Source organism: Hippoglossus hippoglossus, chromosome 11 (genome assembly GCF_009819705.1).
Source record: "Hippoglossus hippoglossus isolate fHipHip1 chromosome 11, fHipHip1.pri, whole genome shotgun sequence".
NCBI classification, from domain to species: Eukaryota; Metazoa; Chordata; class Actinopteri; order Pleuronectiformes; family Pleuronectidae; genus Hippoglossus; species Hippoglossus hippoglossus.
Window position 1 is genome coordinate 5,353,505 of NC_047161.1, and position 23,215 is coordinate 5,376,719.

General features: G+C 42.8%; 3 protein-coding genes across 6 annotated transcripts in view; 2 read left to right on the top strand and 1 right to left on the bottom strand.

Moving 5' to 3' along the window:
* ext1b (exostosin glycosyltransferase 1b) overlaps nucleotides 1–3,446 on the top strand; it is a 106,626-nt gene extending 103,180 nt beyond the window's left edge. Inside the window, exon 11 of the mRNA XM_034599125.1 lies at nucleotides 449–3,446. Coding sequence (XP_034455016.1) covers nucleotides 449–634 — 186 coding nt within the window. The 3' untranslated portion in view covers nucleotides 635–3,446. The remainder of the gene's footprint in view (nucleotides 1–448) is intronic.
* LOC117770083 (double-strand-break repair protein rad21 homolog A-like) overlaps nucleotides 1–23,215 on the top strand; it is a 951,093-nt gene that overhangs the window by 887,722 nt on the left and 40,156 nt on the right. The window lies entirely within an intron of this gene.
* Nucleotides 8,263–23,215, bottom strand: part of med30 (mediator complex subunit 30) — a 29,499-nt gene continuing 14,546 nt past the window's right edge. Inside the window, exons 5-6 of one of the 4 annotated variants that reach the window (XM_034599160.1) lie at nucleotides 8,844–8,967; nucleotides 8,263–8,807 (exon numbers count right to left, since the gene is read on the bottom strand). In XM_034599160.1, the coding sequence (XP_034455051.1) occupies nucleotides 8,872–8,967 (96 nt within the window). In that variant the 3' untranslated portion in view covers nucleotides 8,263–8,807; nucleotides 8,844–8,871. Of the gene's footprint in view, nucleotides 8,968–23,215 lie in introns of all 4 variants that reach the window. The other 3 variants (XM_034599161.1, XM_034599159.1, XM_034599158.1) reach the window with 3 other exon arrangements.

The following is a 23,215-nucleotide window of genomic DNA, read 5'->3' on the forward strand; positions in this document are numbered from 1 at the left end:
CCAAGATGTCGTGATCAAACCCTTTTGGACTAAAAAATACGAGTGAGGTTTGATATTTTAACTATAAACTTTATTATAAATAAAAGAAAGGTACACCCAAATACATATAACTTGAACATCTTTTCTGCACTAAAATAAAAGTTTTTATATCGACCTTTATCTGCAAACACAGAAATCAGTATCTTGATTTTTATTTTAAATGGTATTTGAATGGTTACGATCGTAAACTGTAGAAACACAGCAACTTATAATCCTATGTGTGCGTTTATTTCCCTCATAAACACAAATAAAATCAACAATCGTTCTCCTTTAACCCTGAAACTGCAGAAACAACCTCTGGGAGACGATCAGAGAATCACTGAATCACTGATTATTCCTAATATATCGACAACATGACACTAAAACTCTTCTTCTCCTGTCTTCTCCTCCTCTTCTTCACGCCCACCAGTCCTCGAGGGCCTCTCGCTGGGCCGACCCGGACCACTTCGCCCAGCGGCAGACCTGCATGAACAAGTTCGCCAGCTGGTTTGGCGCCATGCCGCTGGTCCACTCCCAGATGAGACTGGACCCCGTCCTGTTCAAGGACCAGGTCTCCATCCTCCGCAAGAAATACAGGGACATCGAGCGGCTCTGACAGGACCGGCGCCCCCTGGGGGGAGACCCCACGCAGGGGGAGGCGCGAGAGACTGACTCAGTGGAGGGTAGAAGCGGTCGGACTATAGCAGGATGGACGGGGAGCGACTCGGCTCTGTCTTCCACTCAGCACATTGCCAATGACCACGGCGCCGCGGCTGCCAGGACTTGACGCGGAAAGGGACGAACAGGAAACAAGCAGATGGTGTTTGGATTTGAAAAACACAAACAAAAAAAAAACACAAACACGGACCGACAAAGAGGAAGTACACAAACCGATGGACAAGCCAAACAGTGCTGTATGTTTCACACGCGTGCAAACACCCGGCACACACACTACTGACGACGACAACCAACTGAATAGAGTATTTTTTTTGTACAACATGAACAAGGGCGACATTGACTCTCCTGCTCTTTCGGCACATGTACAGGACGGTAGAAGAGGGAAGGCGTTCACCATCGCAAAACCACACCCACCCCCGCAAATCCTACTGGTCGCCCCTAGCAACCCCCGGTCACCTGCATCAACATATAATACTGGACTCGCTATCAATTCCCTGGTTTTCTCGCCTGGGAAACCCTGTTCTTCACTTGATTTAACGTCATCTCGCTCAGTATCACTGTTCTTTTTCCTTCGCTGAGAGGTTTCGAATCGGAGCGTCATCAGTTTTTAATATTTTCAAGGCAGTAAATGTTTCACTGCTGGTCTTCACAGCCGTTCTCTTCTGATATTCTGATTCTCGGCTGTCGACACACGTCCTCGGGCCTCGAGTCTGAAAACATCCTGTCTGTCTTATCTGTGGCTCGGGCCTTGATCTGATGATACGGCTTTTATAATCCTCTATCTGCTTCTCTGTTATCGCTCAGATAAGTTAGAGAAACATCTCGTTTCATATCCCATTTTCCTCTCGGACTCGTACCCATGGCAGTTGTACTTTTCTTATCTGTTTTTGTCCACTTTCATCATCTTTTATTTCCCCCCTTCAAACTCTGTAGTTTCACTCTTCTCTCTGTGCATGTATGTATGTGTGTGTGAATGTGTGTGTGTCTGTGTGCGTGTTGTGTGCACAGAGCCTTGAGAAGTTGACTCATCCAACCATAAGCTCCGGCGGAGAACATTTTCCCTCCGTTGGAATGAGCGAAGTGAACATTTCGGGATGAAATGGAGCAGAACGCTGCGTGCGAACACAGACCTGCTCTCGGAGAAGCAACATTTCAGACCGTCGCCGGGTCTTTAGCGTTTCACCGCGGCGCTGGTAGAGAGAGTTTTAACGCTGAGCGCATCAGTGCCATTCTGACATCCAGGGTCTGCCTTTAAAAATTGTTTATTGCACATCACGTCGCCCACATCCGAGGCCTGGACGCTCTCCTGGTTAAACATTCTAGTCTCCTCTTCCCCCCCCCGCCTCGTCGTGACATATCAGAGAAGCTCAGAGCCATTAAATTGACAAAAGGTTTTCGCCTCCATTTGTCAGACAGAGATATGTTTGGGCTTCAATTAGGTAAAGCTATTTCATTTGGAGAGCAGCTTTATTCCCGGAGGACAAGCTGTTGATGAAACGCTCTTAACAACATGGACCATTGTGTTGTGAAAGCAGTGACCCGCGAATATGACCTCCTGGTTAATGCTAGCCTCGGGAGGACGGCTTGTTTTTTTTAAATCTCCCCCCCCCCCCTCCTAAAACACCCTTCAATTCATTGGTGCTTTCCTTTTATTTATAAGCGTCGCTTGCATTTCGTCGTCAAACCGCCTGACATTTTGCACCTTAGATGTCCTCAGCGATATCGGATCAGATCAAAAAGTCTCGACGTTTTTTTAATTGAACATTTCAAAGAGAGAGAGAGCGAACGGCTGCTCCGAGCACGTTCACTGTTAGTGGCCTTTTCTGTGAGGCAGACATTCAGCATCGACGTCTCAGCCAAAGCTTTCAACCAGCGTGAGCGCGTTCATCGGTGATGTTCGTCCACATCGTCAATATCAGAGTCACCGTTTCAACGAGCGTTTTATTTTTTTATTTCTTTTTGTAAAATGTGTTGTCAAGCCTTTGCAGTGTTAACAGAGGTAACGCTCGTGCTTTTGTGTCCAAATACTGTCACAGGTTCACATATCACATCACATGTTTGTATTTACATTCTGGGAACATTTTATTTACGTATTTTTCTTTTTTGCCAGCAGAGATTTATCATCTGTTTTAAGTTTCCGATCATCTACACGATCTGATTCTGGGGGGAAAAAAACGTTCTGCATCTGGTCCCGATTTCAGCTTCACAGAACCATATTGTTTGAATCCATATCGAGCCTTTTTATGTCTGATTGTTGAATCACTGTTGTTGATCATCTCAAAAGAACCACATCCCCCAGCTTTGCAAAATTAAAACACACACACACACACACACACCATCCATTTCAAATCCCCACGACTCTCAGCACTGTACATAGACATATTTATTTTTTGAAAGAAAGAAAAAAAAAGACTGTACGATATGAGACGCCGTGGCGAGAACATACGACTGATCCTGCATTGCTGAGGGGAGTTAATGGTATTTATTCATTTTTATTTTCGTCACGCTGTGCACATGGATCCACACAGATGCCGACACACAACTCATGTTACGTTTCACTCCGCATTGGTTTTTCCAGGGGAAACGTCCACCACGCTCGCCTCGCTCCCCCCGCCCCCGAGTCGCAGAATCGAGGAGTTCTAACTCCCAAAAAGATTTGCACACGCCACTGATCTAGAATTGGATCGGTCCGCACCATCTTGGCTCTCCCCGGGAGTCAAATTGCAAAGTCCCAATAAAGACTACGCCAACTGAAACATGGAAAATAATAAGCAGCTGGGTCCCCTTCACCAGATGGAAACATTTTTAGACTCTGCTCTAACATCCCCCCCCCCCCCCCCATGCTTCACAATAATGGGTCTGGGGCTGTGACACAGTCGTATTTAAATTGCCTCTTTCACAGCTTGAGTTTCAGTTCAGATAACTTGGCAACAGAAAGTGTCCCATCTTTCCGCTGGCGCGCTGCACAGTGCATCACCAAGTAGAGTGAGTTGGGCCGCAGGGGGGGAAAACCTCTGCAGCCACTTTAAACGCCTGCCATTTGATCAGGAGGAACATTATGCAAGTTATCATTCTCCAGCGCCGACGCAGGGTTTAACCCAAAAACGTTCCTCGCTGTCGGTGTTTCTAGCGACGGCTGCATTTGTTCTGGAAACCAGCGTGTTCTTGATTTGTGCCTTTTTATCAACATTTGAGTTCTGGACGTGCACGAGCGCGGTGTGTGTGTGTCGCGGACTGTTTCCAGTAGACGGGCGGCGGTAGCACCACGTGCAGGGGCCCCGGGGGCGGCCCCGCCTTCATACACTGGATGAGACACGGCTTCCATTCTCTGATTATAGACGCCCCCCTTTTCATCTTTGTGTTTGGACACTGTTGCTAAGGCGACCACGCATGACCACTTCCCATTGGGGATTATTTATCAGTGATTGGCTGCATCACATTAGCAGTCGGCAGTAATATCTGTTGATCTGTGCGGACTGTCCCGATGCCTTCTCCTCCCTCCTACCTTGTAATTAACAGAAGACTTTTATAGAGGTCACAAATGAAATAGATAAATGCCAATTTTGTAAGAATGATTTATAAAAAAATAAACTCATATTTGATGATAACCTGCTTCTGTTTTTGTCCTTTTATAAACAGGCTGTTTTTTACTTTAACAATGAAAAAGTGTTGATTATATTGCACAGATATTGTTTGTTTTCTGGTGTGAAATTTGTTTGCTGCAGTTTATTCAAACCGAACAATCCTGGATTATTAATTATTCATTCCTGATGAACCTTTCACAACAATTTCAAAACGATGCTCAACTATTTCTTTTAGAAAACTCATTTTAAAACGTGATGGAAGTAGCTTATTAACACCTACTTAAGCTTAAATATCCGTATCTATTTTTAAGACCTTTTCAGACCCAAAATTTATATTATTACATTTTAGACTCCCTGCGGAAACTCTGATCTTGAAACGACACGAACCAGATGAAACATCGCTGCTGAGTTGAAGGTTTTGCCGCAAATCTCAAAATTTGGTCAGGAGCAAGCAAATAGTGGAAGAGTTGAGCCAAATAAACTGAAGGTTTTTTTATTTCATTTTCTCCAGTAATCAGTCTCTTCACCTACATGAACTGTGAGAGTGAAGAAGACAGACAATTTTAAAAGTTGCTTAAAATCCTTCACAGATATAATCCAGAAATAAATTACAGAATACTTCACTTAAGTGTCTTTCCCAAACGAAAAGTTGATGTGTATTAGTGTGTGTTCTTGCATAAGTGTTGACATCAGAGTGTCACCCTGCACACTTGCTTAATCATATGCGAGTGTGTGTGTGTGTGTGTGTGTGTGTGTGTGTGTGTGTGTGTGTGTGTGTGTGTGTGTGTGTGTGTGTGTGTGTGTGTGTGTGTGTGTGTGTGTGTGTGTGTGTGTGTGTGAACAAGCAGTCAGCCCCTGACCTCAGCTGAATGAGAACACACTGCATTTATAATAATAGTGTGGCGATGCTGCGCCGCCCTCGGAGATACAGTATAATAACCGGCCCTGTATTAGACCACCGAGGAGGGTTTATTAGTCACAGCATTGATTTTTCCTCTCTGCTCTGCTGAAAGCCTCCTCGCTGCCTCCGTCCTTCAGTGTCTCCCGCGAGGACAAAATCCTCATAACAGCTCAGGTACGACCCCGACGTCGCCCTGAATTATTAAAAGCACCCCGATCAGACGCTGGTTTTCTCATACGTGACCTCATAGTGGTGTCATGTGACTGCGTGCGCAACATAGACCGTATGTAAAGATGGCCGACATGACAGCGACCAAAAAGTGACGCCAAATCAGCTCGACTGCCCCCTGGTGGCATAAGCCCTGTCTCCTCCATGTTAGTGGATGGAACATGGACCACATTAAAGTTAAATATTTTTTCCTCAATGATTGTTTCTGTCATTTACGTTGGTTCTTAGAACACTGATGTTTTTTTCAAGTGTAACTTTGGTTTTGATTTGTTATTTGATGCATGTTTATTTACAGTTTACAGTGAGTCCCCAGGTTTTAGCTCACGTGTGGAATGAAGCTCGTTGTGAATTCAACACTTACTTTAAGTTGTGACGTGTAATTTCTGTTTCCAGGTCTGATCGCTACTGTTTTTAAAAGTTAAAATACAAACCACAAACCAAAAGCTCCTCCACGTCGAATTAACTGGATTTGTATTTTTTTTAAAGTCCATAATTATCAAGAATCTTGACAGTAGGAATAGGAAATAAGTAAAAGAAAAAAAGTAGGAAATAGGCGTCAAGGAAAACTCGCACTGACGCAATTTTGATCATGTTTTTTAGGTTTTAGAAATCAAACACTTCATCTACTTTCACAAATCTAAGAGCATCTTTTATATGTGTTAACACTTAGTGAAGCTCCTGAGCTGTTCCAACATGTGAGGAGTTGCCAGGAGATGTTGTTCACTAATTACAACAAGCTCATTTAAAAAAAAAAAAAACAGCACTGGCAAAGAAAACACAAATTAATTATCTTCTGAGGGATGAAAACAAAAGTGGATGTTCTCACCTCATAAACCAACCGTGACCTTCACAGCCTCACAGACACCAGGAGGGAAAGAGCCGCTTTGAAAACAGCGGAGACTCGGATCTGAGTCATAACAAACTGTTTCTGTGGTAATAAATCAAACTCGAGATCACTCGTGCTGCTCCTCAGATAACTGTCAGGTTTATTTACTTCCCAACCGCTCAGCGTGATGTTATGGAAAATCAAGCTGCACTCGTGCACATCAGGCTTTTATTCATCTAATCATTCACTCATTCATTTAGAATGATCGATGGCTGAGCGACATTAAGGAGGATGTTGGTTTTTACGCTGCCGTTGTAGACAAATCAGCTGCGTCAATATGTCCACTGATTTCAGCTGATTACAGATATGATTATTAATTAATCATAAATGAAGCTGTATCAAAAACTACAGAACATTTTTGGGGATGTTTGAGGTACAAACCAAGGAAGAATGATGATGAATGGTGAAAAACATCCTAAAGAACAAAGATCCAGATCTACTCCAAAATTCAATGGGATCTTTCTTGAGTCACGTCCCTTCACGAATGGAGGATTTAATGGAAATTGGTGTTTTCTGTGTAATCCTGCTAAATAACAAACACACGGGGGTGAAAACATAACTTCCTTGGTGGAGGTAGTGATCAGGTTGGTCTCAAAACTCCAGGGAGAGTAGATTCTAACACAAGTAAGTATTTTCCCCACCTGTAAGGACTCAGAGCACAGCTAAAAGTTAAATTAGAGAATGGAAGAGAAACAAAGTCTTTGTATTTTCAGTGGAGACGTGTCCACAGTCTTGTTTGTAACTTCTTTGCATGTGAAATGGTGCACGACAGATTCAAGATGTGCTGGTGAGATAAAGTCTGTAAAGTAGGAAGTGGATGGTCTTAACTAGATTGTGGTAAACAGTGTGAAACAGCTGAAATCACATAAGTACATTAATATCAGTGTTTAGTTACAGTCTATTGTAAATCACATATAAGATTAATTTACTTGCTTTAATACTAACACACTTCACATAAAAACAGTGAAGTTTGAATTTTACCTGTGTTTAATATTTCACACCACATCTGTCAGAAAACCTTCATACATCATAAAGTTCCCTTTGTGGCTGCAAGTGTCAGAATAGACCAACATCTCTCTCTCTCTCCTTTTTTATTCCTCAAAGTAAGAAGTCATCCATCCATCAATGTATTCAGGTCGCATGGTGGCAGCAGCTGAATCCAGGTAACCCAGACGTCCCTCTCCCCGGCAGCATCCCCCGCTCCTCTTGGGGGATCCCGAGGCGCTCCCGATGCACGGTGAGTAGTTAATCTCTCCAGCGAGCTGCGGGTCTACCCCGGGGCCTCCTGCGAGTCGGACGTGCCCAGAAAACCTCCGATGGAAGTCACTCCGGAGGCGTCCTGATCAGACGCCAGAACCACATCAAGCTTTCCACATGAAGGAGCCGCTAACGCCGAGCTCCCTGCAGACGTCTGAACTCTTTAACCTCCGAGACTGAGACGGAGGGAACATGTTCACAATCTTTTGGTCACTTCCCAAACTTCCATCATGAAACAAGAGTCACACAACAAATCATACTTTGTATTTTTGAATGGAAACTTAAACCATGACAAAACATCAGGAGGAAGGAATTAATGTGTGTATGAAATTGTTATTTTTGTGATGGTGAGTATGACATGACTGTTGTTGGAAGTTGTGCTTTGGGAAATGCACATTATACTAAATGTTTTATGTTCTTTTTGTAGTTTACAAATAATTCCTCATTCATCAAGGTTTGTTTGTTTGTGCTGTTTGCTTTTTCTCTGTTGTTTCAACACCAGCTTTTAAGTCTTAATTAGTAAGTTATTTACTTATTAGTAAGTTGTATCATGAGTTTAAAGATGCTTTTTCACAACTTTGATTCCCAGGAGTTGTTGTGAAACGCTTAATAAACCAGGGCCAGATACTCAATGAACACTAAAAGATGAAAAATGCAGCACAAAGAAGCTTTGACTTTAAATAACTAAATAAAAACATCACAGCAAAATCTGTTGTTCAGCAGAATCCTTTAAACTGCATTATAATTCAAACATGTCCAATTCAATCAGAGAGACAATCGTTTCACATCAAAACAAAAATCATCTGATCAATAAAATTAGAATAAAACTTTTTCGCCACAACAAACCTCTTTCTTAAAATTGTTTAGAAACTTTTCAAAAACGTAGAACTTCAGATAAATCTAATGCTATGAAGTGTTACAGCACGTGAGGATTAAATAATACCAATATGTCTCTATTCAGCTGCTAGTACCTACAAGTAGAGAAAACACAATATAGCAGAACTTCAGATTATTTCATAATGCCGATTTGAATGTACGATATCGAGGTAGACAGAACATTTTCTGCCGTCGCTAACGTGACCCGGGGGGGTCGTCTTCATGTGTCTCCTCTTCTTTTACACTTTATTGTTTCATGTCCTTTTCTTCAGCAAACAGGCCGATATCTTCATTTCCTCTGTAAAGTGCAGCCTCAGCCCATCTCTGCTTTACCCTGTCACTCGTCCAGTTTTCAACCGTGTGTGATTGTGAGTGTGTGATTGTGAGTGTGTGATTGTGAGTGTGTGTGTGATTGTGATTGTGTGTGATTGTGTGTGTGAGTCTCAGCTCCTGACAGCCAGCATGGCGTTGATCTCCCAGATGAGGTTGCGGAGTTGGTCCATGATCTGCTTTAGCTGCTGATTCTTCTGCTTCAGCTTCTGCAAGAAAAATTACAGGAAAAAGGGTTAGGGGTATTCGACTAAAATATTCGACCGCAGGTTTACGAGATCAAATAAATGCTTTTCTTCTGATAGAGCCACAGAGAGAGAGAGAGAGAGAGACGAGCTCCTTCACTCAGGAGCTACTGTATCTGCAGTGCAGGGAAATCTATTAAGATTAAATCCATCTCACTCTCTCAGTAACACTCCTTTAGCCATGACTAATTACCAGCCATTTTTTGCAGCGCAGATAACACCTTGAGCAATCGATTTCACACAGCTCTCTTAATATCAACTGTTTAGCTGATTGTCCTTGAAGATATTCCAGAGTGGAACATTTGGAGGCCTTCCAGTCTCTCACTCTCGCTCTCTCTCTCTCTAGGGGGGCTCTCACTGCCTCTCAAGCTCTCTCGCTCTTTTCTCTCTCCTCTTTCAGTGTCTCTCTGTGCGACTTTCACTTTGATTCTGAGTGCCTGTGTGTCTGAGAGTGTGTGTCTGTGTGCGTGTGTGCATTACAAGGGATATGCTTCATTACTCTGACAATTCAGTCTTGAAATAACTCATCATTTGCCCGAAATTAATGATATGATACTTTGAGCCTTTGTAATTTCGATTCCAAACCCCCCCCCCCCCCAAAAAATTTGTTTTCCTTTTTTTTGTTTTTTTACACAAAGCTTTAAAAAAAAAAAAAAAGAGAGCAGCACCAGCACAGATGTTTTTTTTTAATCTTGGTTTTTTGGTTGTAAACGTGTAGATTTGGCTTCAAAGTCAAAATTTGTTGCTTTTGAATCCAGATTCTTCCAAACACACACAAAAAAAAATAATCTTTCTTTGAAGCTAGATATGAAATTCCACATTTTTTCACAGCAGAACAAGAGAGGGAGGCTGCGAAGCCTTTACAGATCGTTCATTATGAAAAGCTCGCTGGCATATCTTGATATATGAATAACACGACTGCTATTATCACAGAAGTGATTCTGCAACCTAAGGGAGGTAGAACTCCATTCATAACCTCATAAGTAGAGTAAGGCTAATCCTTCACACCTTTAATACGATGTTTGGAGAAGAGTATACTACAGGGAACAAAGCCGAGGAAAGGAGCTCTGAACAGCCTCTTTTATGACTGTTTCTCACACTCACACACACACACACACACACACACACACACACACACACACACACACACACACACACACACACACACACACACACACACACCTCTCTCTCTCTTCAGGACTCAAGCTGATGCACTCTCTAATTTCTTGGCCTGCCACTCAACAGCCAGGCCGCACAATAATATTGTGATGCCTTTTCAATCCGCAGCAGGCGGCTCCTGACTCACTCTGACACAGCATCAGCCGCGGCAGGGTGGCCAGTCAACAACTCATGAAAGTAAACAAGGAAGCGCTGTCTGCGATCCCGTCTCTGAGGGCCTCCTGCAGACTGCCGACCTGCTTCACGTAACCTGCAAACGCTGGCAGATGTCGGCACAGTGGCGGAAGAGAGCGAGAGAGAGAGAGTGGAAAAGTGACCTGACACAGGGTGGATATGGAGATTGACACACGGAGGAGACGCAGTGACTCGCTGTGTGATGGCGCGTGCACGTGATAAGACTGAACTGAATCGATCCACGAGACAAAGGTACTGATTAAACAGAGCAGGTATTGGTTTGAGAGTGATGAGCTAACATGCTGTAACTAATTGTCATTATTGATTAATCCGTTGATTACTTTTACATATAATCACTTTGTCTTTAAAATCGTGGGAAATTGGGATAAATGCAGTTCTGAGTTAAAATTATATATAGAAATATAGGAAAGTATTGAATCGTCACTTTTAGAGAACAATTAACAATGAACATTAACCATTAACATATTTTATTTATAAATGACTTTTTGTGAACTTACTTTTATCTTTAAAGTCTTAAAAATGTATGGCTTTTCTGTAACTCCCATTTTATTGGATAATTAAAAATTTTAAGATAAGTTATAATACATAAATATATTGAATTGTTCTCATCATTTTATCTTGTAAAGCCTGTAACTGTGTTTTGAAGGTTATTAATATTATTCTGTGTGTGTGTGTGTGTGTGTAAGATGATCATGTAAATCTGTCCAACCTCAGGGAGCACTCAGGTGCCCTTACAGCACATCTGGACACATCTGGACAGAGGACAAACCAGAGTGAGATGTGTTCACCCTCAAAACATTCAAAACATCAAAAGATCCCATGGACATAAAGAGTTTGTAGTGACAGTTTTTTGAAAGCTGCTTATAAACATTGTAACTAGAGTCAAAAGTGATTTGACCTTAATTTACTTTGCTTTAATAACTGTTGAATGTGATGCACCCTAATAGAGAAGCACAGATTTTATTCCCTATTAAAGTGTGACAACTACTCGAATAACAGATATACAGACTGGACATTAAACGTTAATACTGTTACTTTTCTGTATTATGACAAAAATGGTAAATACTTGCAGAGTCAAGCTTCCCAAATGAGATTAACTGCTACTCTGCTTCTAATATTATCATTATTATATTAGTAAGACATCTGAGGATGTCCCCCTGTGGCTTTTAGAAATTGAGGCGGGCATTTTATTTTTCTCTTTTTGTCATTTCACATGCAGACTAAAAGGTTCATGGGCAAAATAATTAATTGATTAACCAATGATGGAATTAACCGTTAATTGCAGTCAGGCCTTAAAGCAAAGAAAATATTCCTGAATGAACCACTGCCCTAAAAATGATGTTCATTACCAGCTGCAACAGCGTCTCAATGCAAAACAAGGTCCTGTACACAAGTGTTTGTATCTGTGGACAGATTGTGATGCAGTCATGAAACTTCACGTGTTGTTGAATCGACGAGTTCAGAAACAGCTGTAGTCTGACTCATGAGTTACGAGTGAACACTGATATTTGAACTATTTTCTTAAACCCTATTCGACCTGTACAAATAGTTTGTCATTGTTTAAAAACACATCTTTATTAAACAACAAAGACATAGAGAAGTCACATATTAACATGGTGACTACTTATCAACGGTCTGTAAATTTGTCAGGTTTCCGTTTATCTGAAGAAACCCTCACTTCTGCCTTTGTGCTCTGATGTTACTTGAAGACGAGGAACCTGCACGTCCTCTGAGTCAGAGGGAAGAAAAACATCTATTAACGTATAAACCGAGCATCTGCAGCTTTTATCTCTCGTCTGATGCCTTGTTCACCGTCAACTTTATAACAACCCCATCAGTTTGGATCTGTGAGAAACGATTACACCGAGAGGAGTCGTGTATCAGACTAGTGATTAGACGCACGGGGAAAGGACAGTGGCTCCATCATTAGCCGAGGCCTTTAAAATAAAAAAAAGATTGGAAACAATTGGAAGTGCAGGACAGACGATTGTTTGTTTAAGTGACGTGGGTGAAGGGCTGTTTCTCAGTCTCTTCCATCTGCTTCTCCCCCTCTGCCTTCCTCTGATTCCCTTCATCATTCTCCCCTTTCTCCCCCTGCGCGTCCAAATCAGATCAAAGAGGCTGTCCTCAGTAGAGGGGTAAAAGACAGAAGTGAAAGAAAAGCTGAATTTTTCATCCAAATCACTTTATTAAAATTCTGCTCGACTGAAACTTTGCCACGAGAGCAGCTCTAACTACTGCATCTCCGTGTCAAGACGGATCCTGGCTCGGGCCACCAAGAGATACTCGCTGCAAAAGATATTCATGCATTCACATCTTTGTGGGCCCAGCAGGGATTGCTTTCAATTAAAAGTGAATGGATTTTCTTAACTTCAATACATCAGTGTTTTCGACGGTCGTACATCATAATCTGTAAATACTTGGGATTTGTCAAATGTAGGCCAATCAAACAACAGGGCATCTCCAGCTTTATCAAGCTTGACAATTGGCATCTCTGTATTAATTAATTCTGTCGCTTTATCTCCACATTAAAGTCGACTGGGGAGTTTTATGATCCATTAGACATTATAGAAAAATCAAGCTAATCTTGTAATTATGTCATCATATGAATAAGATGTGGTATTCGTCTGCTTTTTGGCCATTTAACCCGTTTCATCTGCGATTAAAAACACGATCTCTGGGCACATTAAAAACCCCAGCGTTGCTTTTTGATGAGGTGATTTCAGATAATGGTGAGGACGAAATGACTTAGATCAAAATATTCACACACACACACACACACACACACACACACACACACACACACACACACACACACACACACACACACACACACACACACACACACACACACACACACACACAAAGGAGGAGAGTGGAGGAAAATAGCAAGTCGAGCAAAAACGTGCCTTCACTCAGGATTCCTCCGCTAATCCGCCCTGACGCTGGCGACTCAAATCGCAGCTTTGACTCTGACGGATCTGGCTGAGAATTACAAGTGTAAGTGTCTGTGAGTAAGGAGAAGGGATTAGAGGAGAGGAGAGGAAAAGAGTTGAGAGGAAGAGGAAGTGAAAATGAGAGGAGAGGATAGAAAAAGAGTTGAGAGGAAGAGGTATCAATAGAGAGAGAGAAGGAGAGGAGGAGAGGAATAAAGAGGGAAAGACATGTGACAGCGTCTCCTATATTCTATACATCACCAGTCACATGTGAGGGATTTAAAACCTTCATCTGCAACATCACAATCATCACACTCTTCTTTAAAATACACAGAAACTATTTTTCCTGTAGTAAAGGTTTTTGCATAATCCTGCAAACAAACAAACAAACCAACCAACAGGGACGGGGAGAAAACATAATCTCCTCGGTGAAACATCACAGTGAAACAAAATCTTTCCTGTGCAACTTCAGTTTACGACCGAGATCCGTGCTTCTAAAATATTCACCGAAATCTTCAGAGAGAAATCTGAAGAGAAACACTCAGCCCATCATCTCAAAGTGTGTCCACTACACGGTCTTATTTCCTCATTCCTTCAGCTCTCATACTGCATTCATAAAAGATATCAGGTGGAATTTGAAATTACTGTGCCTCATATATTTCAGGAAGTCAGCCAGAGAGGAGAATTATTCAGCAGAATTACATAATAAAAAATGATAGAAATATCAACACGTACTTACAGATGAGAAAAATGGAGCCCTACTTCTATTTTAGGCCTTGTTGAAATGTTTAGTATTTTTCCTGGTATATTATATCAGAGTACTCCTGTCCTATGATAATATATGTATATGCCCCTGTAATGTCCAACTAATCTAAGCTAAATATGCAGCAATCACGGTATCCACTGGTTTACAAATCACATAAATCTGTTCACACTGTATATTACCTGCAGCACTCATCACTAAATCAGTGAGTAATGGTTAAGTTAATCCTGAATGCTCTGATATTGTACTTCAGCATTTGAGCTAAAATGTTCCTCCAAATTGAAATGTCACTTTAAGGGAAACACACTGGCCACTGAGGGAACTTGTAAAAAGCACATGTGAGCTGGGGGTAAGTAAGCTGCTTACTGCTCTGTGCTGCGCCTGGGGAGCCCTGCGACGCCGAGTTGGCCGTGGTTCACCATCTGACAGTCTACCCACAGGGAGCTGGGCCGAGCAGCTTTAATTCGCCTGACATCAGTTTAAAAAAGCCTTAATTGACTTTATAAACTTTATGGCTTTTTCTCAACGGGAATGTTTAAGTGCCAGTGCGCCCTGTGTTTGGCACAGAGGGATTTTGACGGCAGATAAAAGCCTTCTCTTCCAGCAGTGGCAGAAATACAATAGCCATGTTGTCATCCTTGCATACACCTACCGACGAGGTTCTTTCAATACGTCCTCAGCATTGAGGTGGAAAGCCTGCAGTGTCAGCCGGCTGTTGCAGAAGGGTTGCGATCGATTTAGCCTTTTAGAAGTATCGGAGGCTAGGCAGCCCCTCGCTCTCTCCTAAGCACTTGAGTCTCAGCCAGGTAGCCCCATCGATTGGGCTTTCCTTTGTGATTTGGTTGCCAGTGATAAGAAATGAGGGACAGGGAGGTCGAGGTGCTGTTGCTTTAAAAAGCAATGATGTGCAGCCACAAAAGCGACTTAATCATCAGCAAAACTGCACATGAAAGCAAAATGCTAGAAACATGGCTGTGTTTACTGAGCAGGGGCCAAGTGACATGTTAAACGAGGAATATATGTCACCGCATAAATCAGGGGGGAAAAAATTGCCGTCCTAAGCACATGCAATGAGCTCCTGTGCCTTGGTGCATTGCAATATTTGAGTTCATTCTCAGTTCAGAAGAGCAATGGGGTTAATTTGTACAGAACGGCAGCTTGAGAAATGATAAGCAAAATTAAATTCTACCTTCTGGCTTTTAAAATGCAGTGGCTGCACATGATCCCATAAGCACAGACACAGACACACACATATACAGTAGAGGTAGAGGGTAGAGCCAAACAAATATAACATGAAGCCAATAGCATGTCAATACTTGAGTTTTTTAAATAAGAAAAACTCACTATATGTTCCCTGGTCCCCTGTTCTACACAACAAATGATTTTTCAACTATCAAAAGAGTGTTAAGGAGGTGTGACTAATCCGAGGAGGCAGCATACAGCAATAAACTTTATAATCAAAGAAGACAGGGAAATGATTTAAGCAGCTGAATAGGTAACATAAAACTGTAATGGCACACACATCTGCTAAGGCCCAGCCGTCCCCTTATGAAACCACAATTTAATTTACAATATCTTGATTCATATTTGGATCTGCACCAAATCCACACACTCATAAATATCAATCCCCTAAACGTGCCTGAATTAAAAATGTACATTAAGATACATGACTTATTCTCTGAGAAATAAAGGAAAATGTGGACAAACACTTTCACAATGTTGAATAAAGTGGAATATAATAAATGGATTTGCTCCCGATGCAGATGCTTAACCAAATTTCATGTTTTTTACAGTTCTATACATTTTTATAAATAAATTAAAAAATGCCTAGAATGAAGCTATATTCAAAAGCTATATTTAAATCAGGCTGTTTAATTGGAGGTTTTTCCTTTCTGACATCTGTGCCACTAACTAGAGCTTATGGCAGGGACCACAGAGGGAAGTAGAACAGTGGCTGCAGCTTGAAGCCTGAGAGCTGATTTCCCGACTCGAGCAGATGATGTGGGTGCATGTATTTGTTTATCTGCGTGTTTGTGTGTACTTTAGGAAAGAGTGTGCATGTTCTGTGTGCGCACGCGTGCATGCATGCGAGTGCTGAGAGCCGAGTCAGAGAGCCACACCGTCTGAATCTCAAAGCAGGCAGGACATCTCTCTTTCATCTCTCTCAGATGTTTGTCAGGAGCTTATATCATCTGAGGCCGAGTTGATCCTCTCACTCTCTAAGTAAACATGATACTTCAAGAGCCTTTAATGGGCAGTGGAGGGCTCCTGCGAGATTGAGAAAGAACTTTGATTTAGATTTACTTCAGGTGCCGACAACAGTTCTTCAGACGTCAAAAGCATCTTGCGACTCCGTGATGTGTTAAATTGGTACAACCACTCATGCGCACTTAAAATCAGCTCCCCAATGGAGACTCTTCAACTAAGTAATATTGGTTTTAATTACCGAAATCGTTTTAAAGGATGAAGGCAGCAGTGAGGGGGGGGAAGACGAAAAGGACACACGCAGGAAGATTTGTGTAGAGATAAGAGAGGTAATTCCAATTTGAAGTCTCCAATCCATTCATAAGAGATGTCTGTTTTTATTGAGAGCAGTAAGACTTGAGGGAGACAGGAGAACAAGTGATTACATGTGCCTCGTCAAAACCCTTTACAGACTCGGCACATACGCACAAGGCAGTTTCTCAACATGAAATGTAAACATTTCTGCCAGCACCTGAGCAAGCAGCTTTTCCTTTACTAAATGAAAGGTACAATGAAAAGTGATGACAGGGTTTGAAGTTAATATAAAAAGAAAACCACAGCCGCCGTTCAGGTAATGTAACGTGCCCTTTAGCAGCCGCGGCGCAGGCCCTCAGTCAGCTCTTGACAACAAACTCTGACTACAGCGAAAATATGAAAACAAACGCACCTGATCAGACCGTTCACATCCCTCGGGCTGCACACCAGAGAGACTGCCCTGTTTTCGTGCTTACGCTGGTACTTTATGTATTTTGCTGAATTCTCTCATTTTGAACTAAGCACCTTGACTTCCAATGTCGCCAATCACAGGGTGTGATAAGGCTTGGCCACGTTCTGGAGTCGTTTCTCTGAAACAGTAACTCAACTTGGTTACATTTGTCGAAGTGCGTTCTTTAGATGCATGATGAGGGGGGGGACCAACCAGTTGATTTTTTTTACCTTCCGTCCACAGGAGGCAGTAATGAAGTAAATTCAGAGGCAGTACATAAAGATGGACGACGTGTCTCCACTTTCTACCACCACCCGGATATCCAGAGAAAAAATAAAAACCTCCACAGAGACTCAGACTTGAGATTGTTGTGAGGAGGAGGAGTTAGAAGGAAGACAGGGTTTGTTTCAGGCACTCGACTACACAAACCCATTATTAATACATCTACAGCACCACATTTACTACCACTGCCACCTCAGAGCAAACCCCTATGTTTCAGCCGTTATCTTTCACACAGGATTCGATAACGTCAAGTATGAAAAATCTGAGAAACTAAAGAAAGACTTCATATAAATGCTGGATTACAACGCTGAGGAGCTTGTTTGCCTGCTACAATTTTATCGTCTTCAGCGTGTATCTCAACATTGATCAAAAATGCACACTCATTGTTTAAGAATCTATTTTAAAGTTACTGTCGTAGACGCTGTGTGGGGGGTGTATGTGTAATCATTTTTGTGTTTTCTTTCATGCAAATGCATTACGGTTAGACAATAGTTAAAAAAAACAGTGCATCTCTAATTGCTAACATTGCCCTGAAACAGTGTAATACACAGTAGAAATAATTGGGGTTGGACTCGACACTAAATGCAACAAAATGCTCAGGAAAACATTCTCCTGAAAAAAAAAAAGGCAGCTATGATTCCTCCTCTGCAAAAGCTTTGTAGCTACACTGCCCTCCTGACCTCAGCAAAACAATTAAAAAGCCCTTGGCATACAGAGAGCCTCTAATGGGCCACATATGAGGCTACTAATAAGACAGAGGTACGGCCACCTGCTGTGTCCAGCCTACCAATTTTGGAGCCCGAGCATTGTTGTGGAGGATGGGAAGGGAGTCATGGAGGGAAAGAGAGATGGAAGAGAGAGAGAGAAAGGTGTAGGGAGGAATGGAGAAGATGGAGGGAGATGGAATGAAGCACAGCAGGGGAGGTGGCATCTGTGGGAGTGGAGAGACAGAAACAGAAAGGAGGAGGGAGACAGGGAACCAGAGAGCAAAGCGATGGAGATGGAAAGAGACAGAGAGAGAGCATCTGCCAACTAAGCTGCATCCCTCTCTCCCCGCTCTTATTACAGTTAGGAGGTTGCCTTTGTTTATCATCAGGCCTCTGCAGACTCCCCGCCTGCTCTTCAGATAAAACTAACTGCCAGTGCCACTGGAATTCATTATATACACACACACACACACACACACACACACACACACACACACACACACACACACACACACACACACCAAGCCAGCAGCCAGCTCGCTCAGGTCTGGAGAGGAGGAGAGGAGAGCCAGACAGTGGATGGCTTTTCTATTTGAAATTACAAACACCCTCCTTGCTTTTCATTTCTCCCTTTCTCATTTGAATAAAGAGGACAGACGTGGTAATTAACGGGGTATTAAAAAAGCAAGGCGGTGTGCAGTGACGGAGGAAGAGGATGGGGAGGAGGGTGAGGGAGCAAGGGAGGGAGAAGTAGCAGCAGCAGAGTGGGAGAGATAGTAACTAAAAGAGGGGCGCGAGAGAGAGAGGAGCTGTGGAGAATTAATAACAGGCCAGATCTCTCCAAGGCCTCCTTAATGGGCTGTGACAGGAATTTATTCACACTTAGGCTGGTATTAAATCAAACGCGAGGCGAGTGGCAGGCTGCAGCAGAGGGGTGGGGCAGCGGGGAGAAGGTGCAGCAGACACAACGGTGGGGGTCTGCCGTGTCGCACAGGTCCGGCATTACAACCCCCCCCTTTGGGGTTGAGGGGTCACCTCTGAGAAATTTGGGATGGATAGAGGGATAAAGAGTTTAAGGGATGTACAGTATGAAGAGAACAAATGATGAGTGATGTGCCATTTACAAGACAGCCAGTCCCACGCCCCAGATGGAATGATTATCAAGTAGTCCAAAGAGCTGCTATGAATCATCCTTCCTCCATTCTGCAAAATGCAACGTCACTTAGCCGGACAGCCAGCCAGTCGGTCCATCAGTTAGCCAATCAGTCAGACAGGCAGGCAGAAAGGAGGCCGCTTCCCACCGACTTGGACAGCACTCACAAAGCTGGCGACAAATGGAAACACGAGACTCCGTCCAAATTGGCACTCAGCGGCAAAAATTCTGCTGGCAAATTTATTTGTCATATTCTTTGTTTTCCTTCATTAATTGGCGTGTGACCAGTAATGTTGGGTATTCATTAGGGCTGTAATTTGTGGTCACTTGGGTGCCGCGGACTTTGGTTCCTTTTTATTGGAGCCGAAACCGTGTGGATGACTGGGGACGCTGAATTGATATGCACAATCACATTCTATGGCACCAGAGGTCTGCGGCACAGAGATTGAGCAATCGCAACCCATTAGGCACCAATGAATTAAGCCTAATGCATCTTAAACATTTATGCAAACACTGTTGACTTTCTCACACACACGCTCAAATAAACTTCACGTCCACTACACACACACACGCACATTTACATAAAATGCAACTACACACATGAGAGCGAGCATAAAAGACATACAGTGCAATACCACTGCATACAGTCACATTTACATTCAGGCAGATGTACACTGGGGGAATATACACATTCAAACACACTTTAAATTTAAATGTATATTGTCACACACAGCATGCTTCCCAGTAAAGACACTTGTGGAGAGTGATGAGAGTAATGCCTTCCCCCTCCTCCTCCTCCAACGCTGGGCAGATTGCATCACCATCCGTCAGCCAGACTCCGACAAACAGCAATTACCCCAATCGACAGATAACGAGAGCGAGGCTATCACTCACAGCCAGGACGCCCCATAAAGCAGCCAGACATTACCATAGAGGAGTCATTTATCTGCCTCTCCTCTAGCCAACCCCCTTCTACTACCACTCAACCCAACTCTGATCATTTTGTTTTTTTGCCTGCTACCTGTTCAGCGCCGTGTGCTTGGGTGGTGGGCTTCAGGCTTCAAGAGAAAGAGAGGTAGGATATGGGCCTGAGGATATGTGGAGTGTGATGAAAGTGGGCTGAAGTGACAGCGACTACGAGGGGTCACTACTTTAGTCTCACACAGCGAGATCTCCACAGCGCTGTGACAGCACCATTCCGGCAGCAACCATTATCATTCCGCTATAGGAAAAAAAACAACACTTTGGCTTGTTTGTGTTTCATTATTATCTGCAGGATGAGGAGATGGTGCCCCTGCAACAGTCAGGGGAACATTTGCACATGGGGAGGTCAGGATCAAGAGGACAAAAGTTTTGTGGAGGTTGCCATGACCTTGAACTTTGACGACCAAAATCTGTGAATCTAATTGAACATTTGTGCGAAGAATTCTCTTGAGGCACTCTCAAAATAGTCTGTTCCTAAGGCAAGATTTGCGAGGTCACTTTGAGGTTGACCTTTAACCTCAGGCAACCAAAATCCAATCAGTTCAGTTTTGAGTTCAACTGAGTGTTTGTACCAAATTTGAAGACATTCCCTCAAGTTGTTACTGCATAATGCGTTCACAAGACAGAAAAATGCCTTCTGTAAGGTCACAGCGACCTTAACCATTGACCTTCAGCCACCAAATTCTCATCAGTTGCTCCTTGACCAGATTTTGAGAAATTCCCTCAGAGCGTTCTTAAGATAGTGTCTGTAGTTGGCTTGGAGGCAAAACAGTTGATACATAGATACAAAGCAGTCAACTTCAAATACGCTAAACAGGGACCAATGGACCCCAATTGTTAAAACTTTTTAAGTCTTCTATTGCAGCACATTGAGTCTCCTTCAGTGAAGATTACTGGTTAAACAAGACAAGAAAATTGAACAAGTCAACTTGAGGTCCGGGAATTTTAAATGGACATTTTTCAGTAATTTCTAACATTTTCTGACTAAATGAGTAATGGTGACAACTATCGGCAGATTAATCTATAATGAAAATAACCCCTTGTTGCAGCTCTAATGGCAACAGGAAGACCCCCAATTACTTTCAACCAATCAATGCAGTGTTTCCACGAGTTAGAGTCTCACGAGCCAATTCTACTCGTTCTAATGAAGGTCTTAGTGGCATTTTCAAAGGTTACTCCTCTATTAGGGGGATATTAACACTGAAAGACATGCGTGTTTTTGAATCACGTGTGCCTTAATTGACGCGTCTCTCAGGAGATCAGCTGCAGTTGTGGTGGTTTGCCAGTTGCTCGACCAAACTAAGCTCCACAACCCTCGAAAAATAATGCGGATCCGATGACTGAATAGGAAGATGGCAAGCAATAAATATCAACACCAGGCTGCACAACATCCCTTGGCTTGCAGGTCACAGATGTAATGTCAATATTTTCCCGCAGCCTATAGCAGAAGCACGGCTGTAGACAGGGATTAGGGAGGGATTGGATGGCGCTCATATTTAGGCCGAGCCAACGCAACTGCTTTACATTATTCCCTCTTGTGAGCCGAGAACACACTTCAATGGCTCCCTTCAGATCGGTCTCTTCTGTCGAATGGTAACAAGGGTGGTGTCTGTTCCAAGGTTATTTCACTCAGAGCTGAGTGTTAATAAAAAAATCCTCATCCACGGATATAGAATCCTATCAGTCTGCCGTCCTATCACCCTTCCCCATGAAGATGCATTATGTCATTGTTCATTATTTACAGCTGTGAGTGAATTTAAATTTTGATAGAAGTCATCTTTTCAAAAAATCTACTCTCGGCTTCTCTAAGGGGAAATATGAGGCTACCAATCCTAAACCAGTGTGACATATCAGCTGGGGAGTTTGCAGCATGCTTGGACTTATCTTTTCACTTATGCATCAATCTTCTCCTCTCTCTCTCTTCCTCTCTCTCAGCATCCTGTAACAGAAGGTATCCTATTTTCCCTGCTGCAGCTGAATATCATCAGTCGTCTGTTATTCCTTTTGAAGACCCTATCTGAATGGCAATGGCTTAACGCTGACAATCCGCAGCTGTCTACACATCTTTCAATCCATTCTTTCATCAATCTTTTACCTGTCTCTTCTTTCCTGTACATCAAGGGGCCCCTCGCTCGCTGCTACTGCCACACAATGTTTCATTCGTTTTAAAAAACACCAAATGAATGGGCCTTTTTTTTTTTTACGTGCATTTTGCTACCTGTCCCTCAGTGTTCCTTTGTCCTTTACCGTCCACTTCACATGTCTCTCCTCCCCGACAACGCAGCTGTCTGTCTGGTCACCCATCCATCCTCAAACACCTTCCCATCAGAACAGTCCATTTCTCTCTCACCTTTGATTCAACCGAAAGCTTACTTTCCATTTTTCCATCACAAATCTTTCATCTTTCACTCCACCAACCTTTTCATCTTAACATCTCTCTGCCATTTAAGCTCTCATTCCCTTTTCTCTCTATCTCCCTTCTGCTTTCCTGCCACAACAGACCCCCCCCCCCCCCTCTCATCCAGAACTATCCGATCTGGCTGGAGTGACTGCAGCAGATGTAGCCAGACCACAAACATCTGCTTCCCCTGTCCCACTGCATCTCTACTCTGCTGATCAGACTAACCGCTGTAACTCCCTAAAGCTTGCTGTCCTTACTGCTGCCTTTATGTGCAGCTGGGTAGCCTGGCCAAAATCACAGCTAAATATGTTGCAAACACATGAGGCATACAGTGGAAATCCCAGCGCCAGATTGGAAATGTGTGTTTGCAATAAGGTCATGTTTTAGCCTATGGAACAGTCAGGCTGGCTGGGGATTTAACGATGTAAACAGCTGCTTGTAATAGAATATTTCATCATTAAAAAACTAGAAATATCAATATACTGCTGATGAGTTACACTGCTTGATAAAAACAAATCAAAAAAACAATCCCATCAAAATAGCATAGCGTCTTTGGTCCACTTCCCAAATTTGGTTCGACCAACACATGCTAATATTTTGGTATCCGAGGTCAAATAGTCAAACAGCTCGCAAAATATTCAGTAACGTCTGTGGTGAAGCAA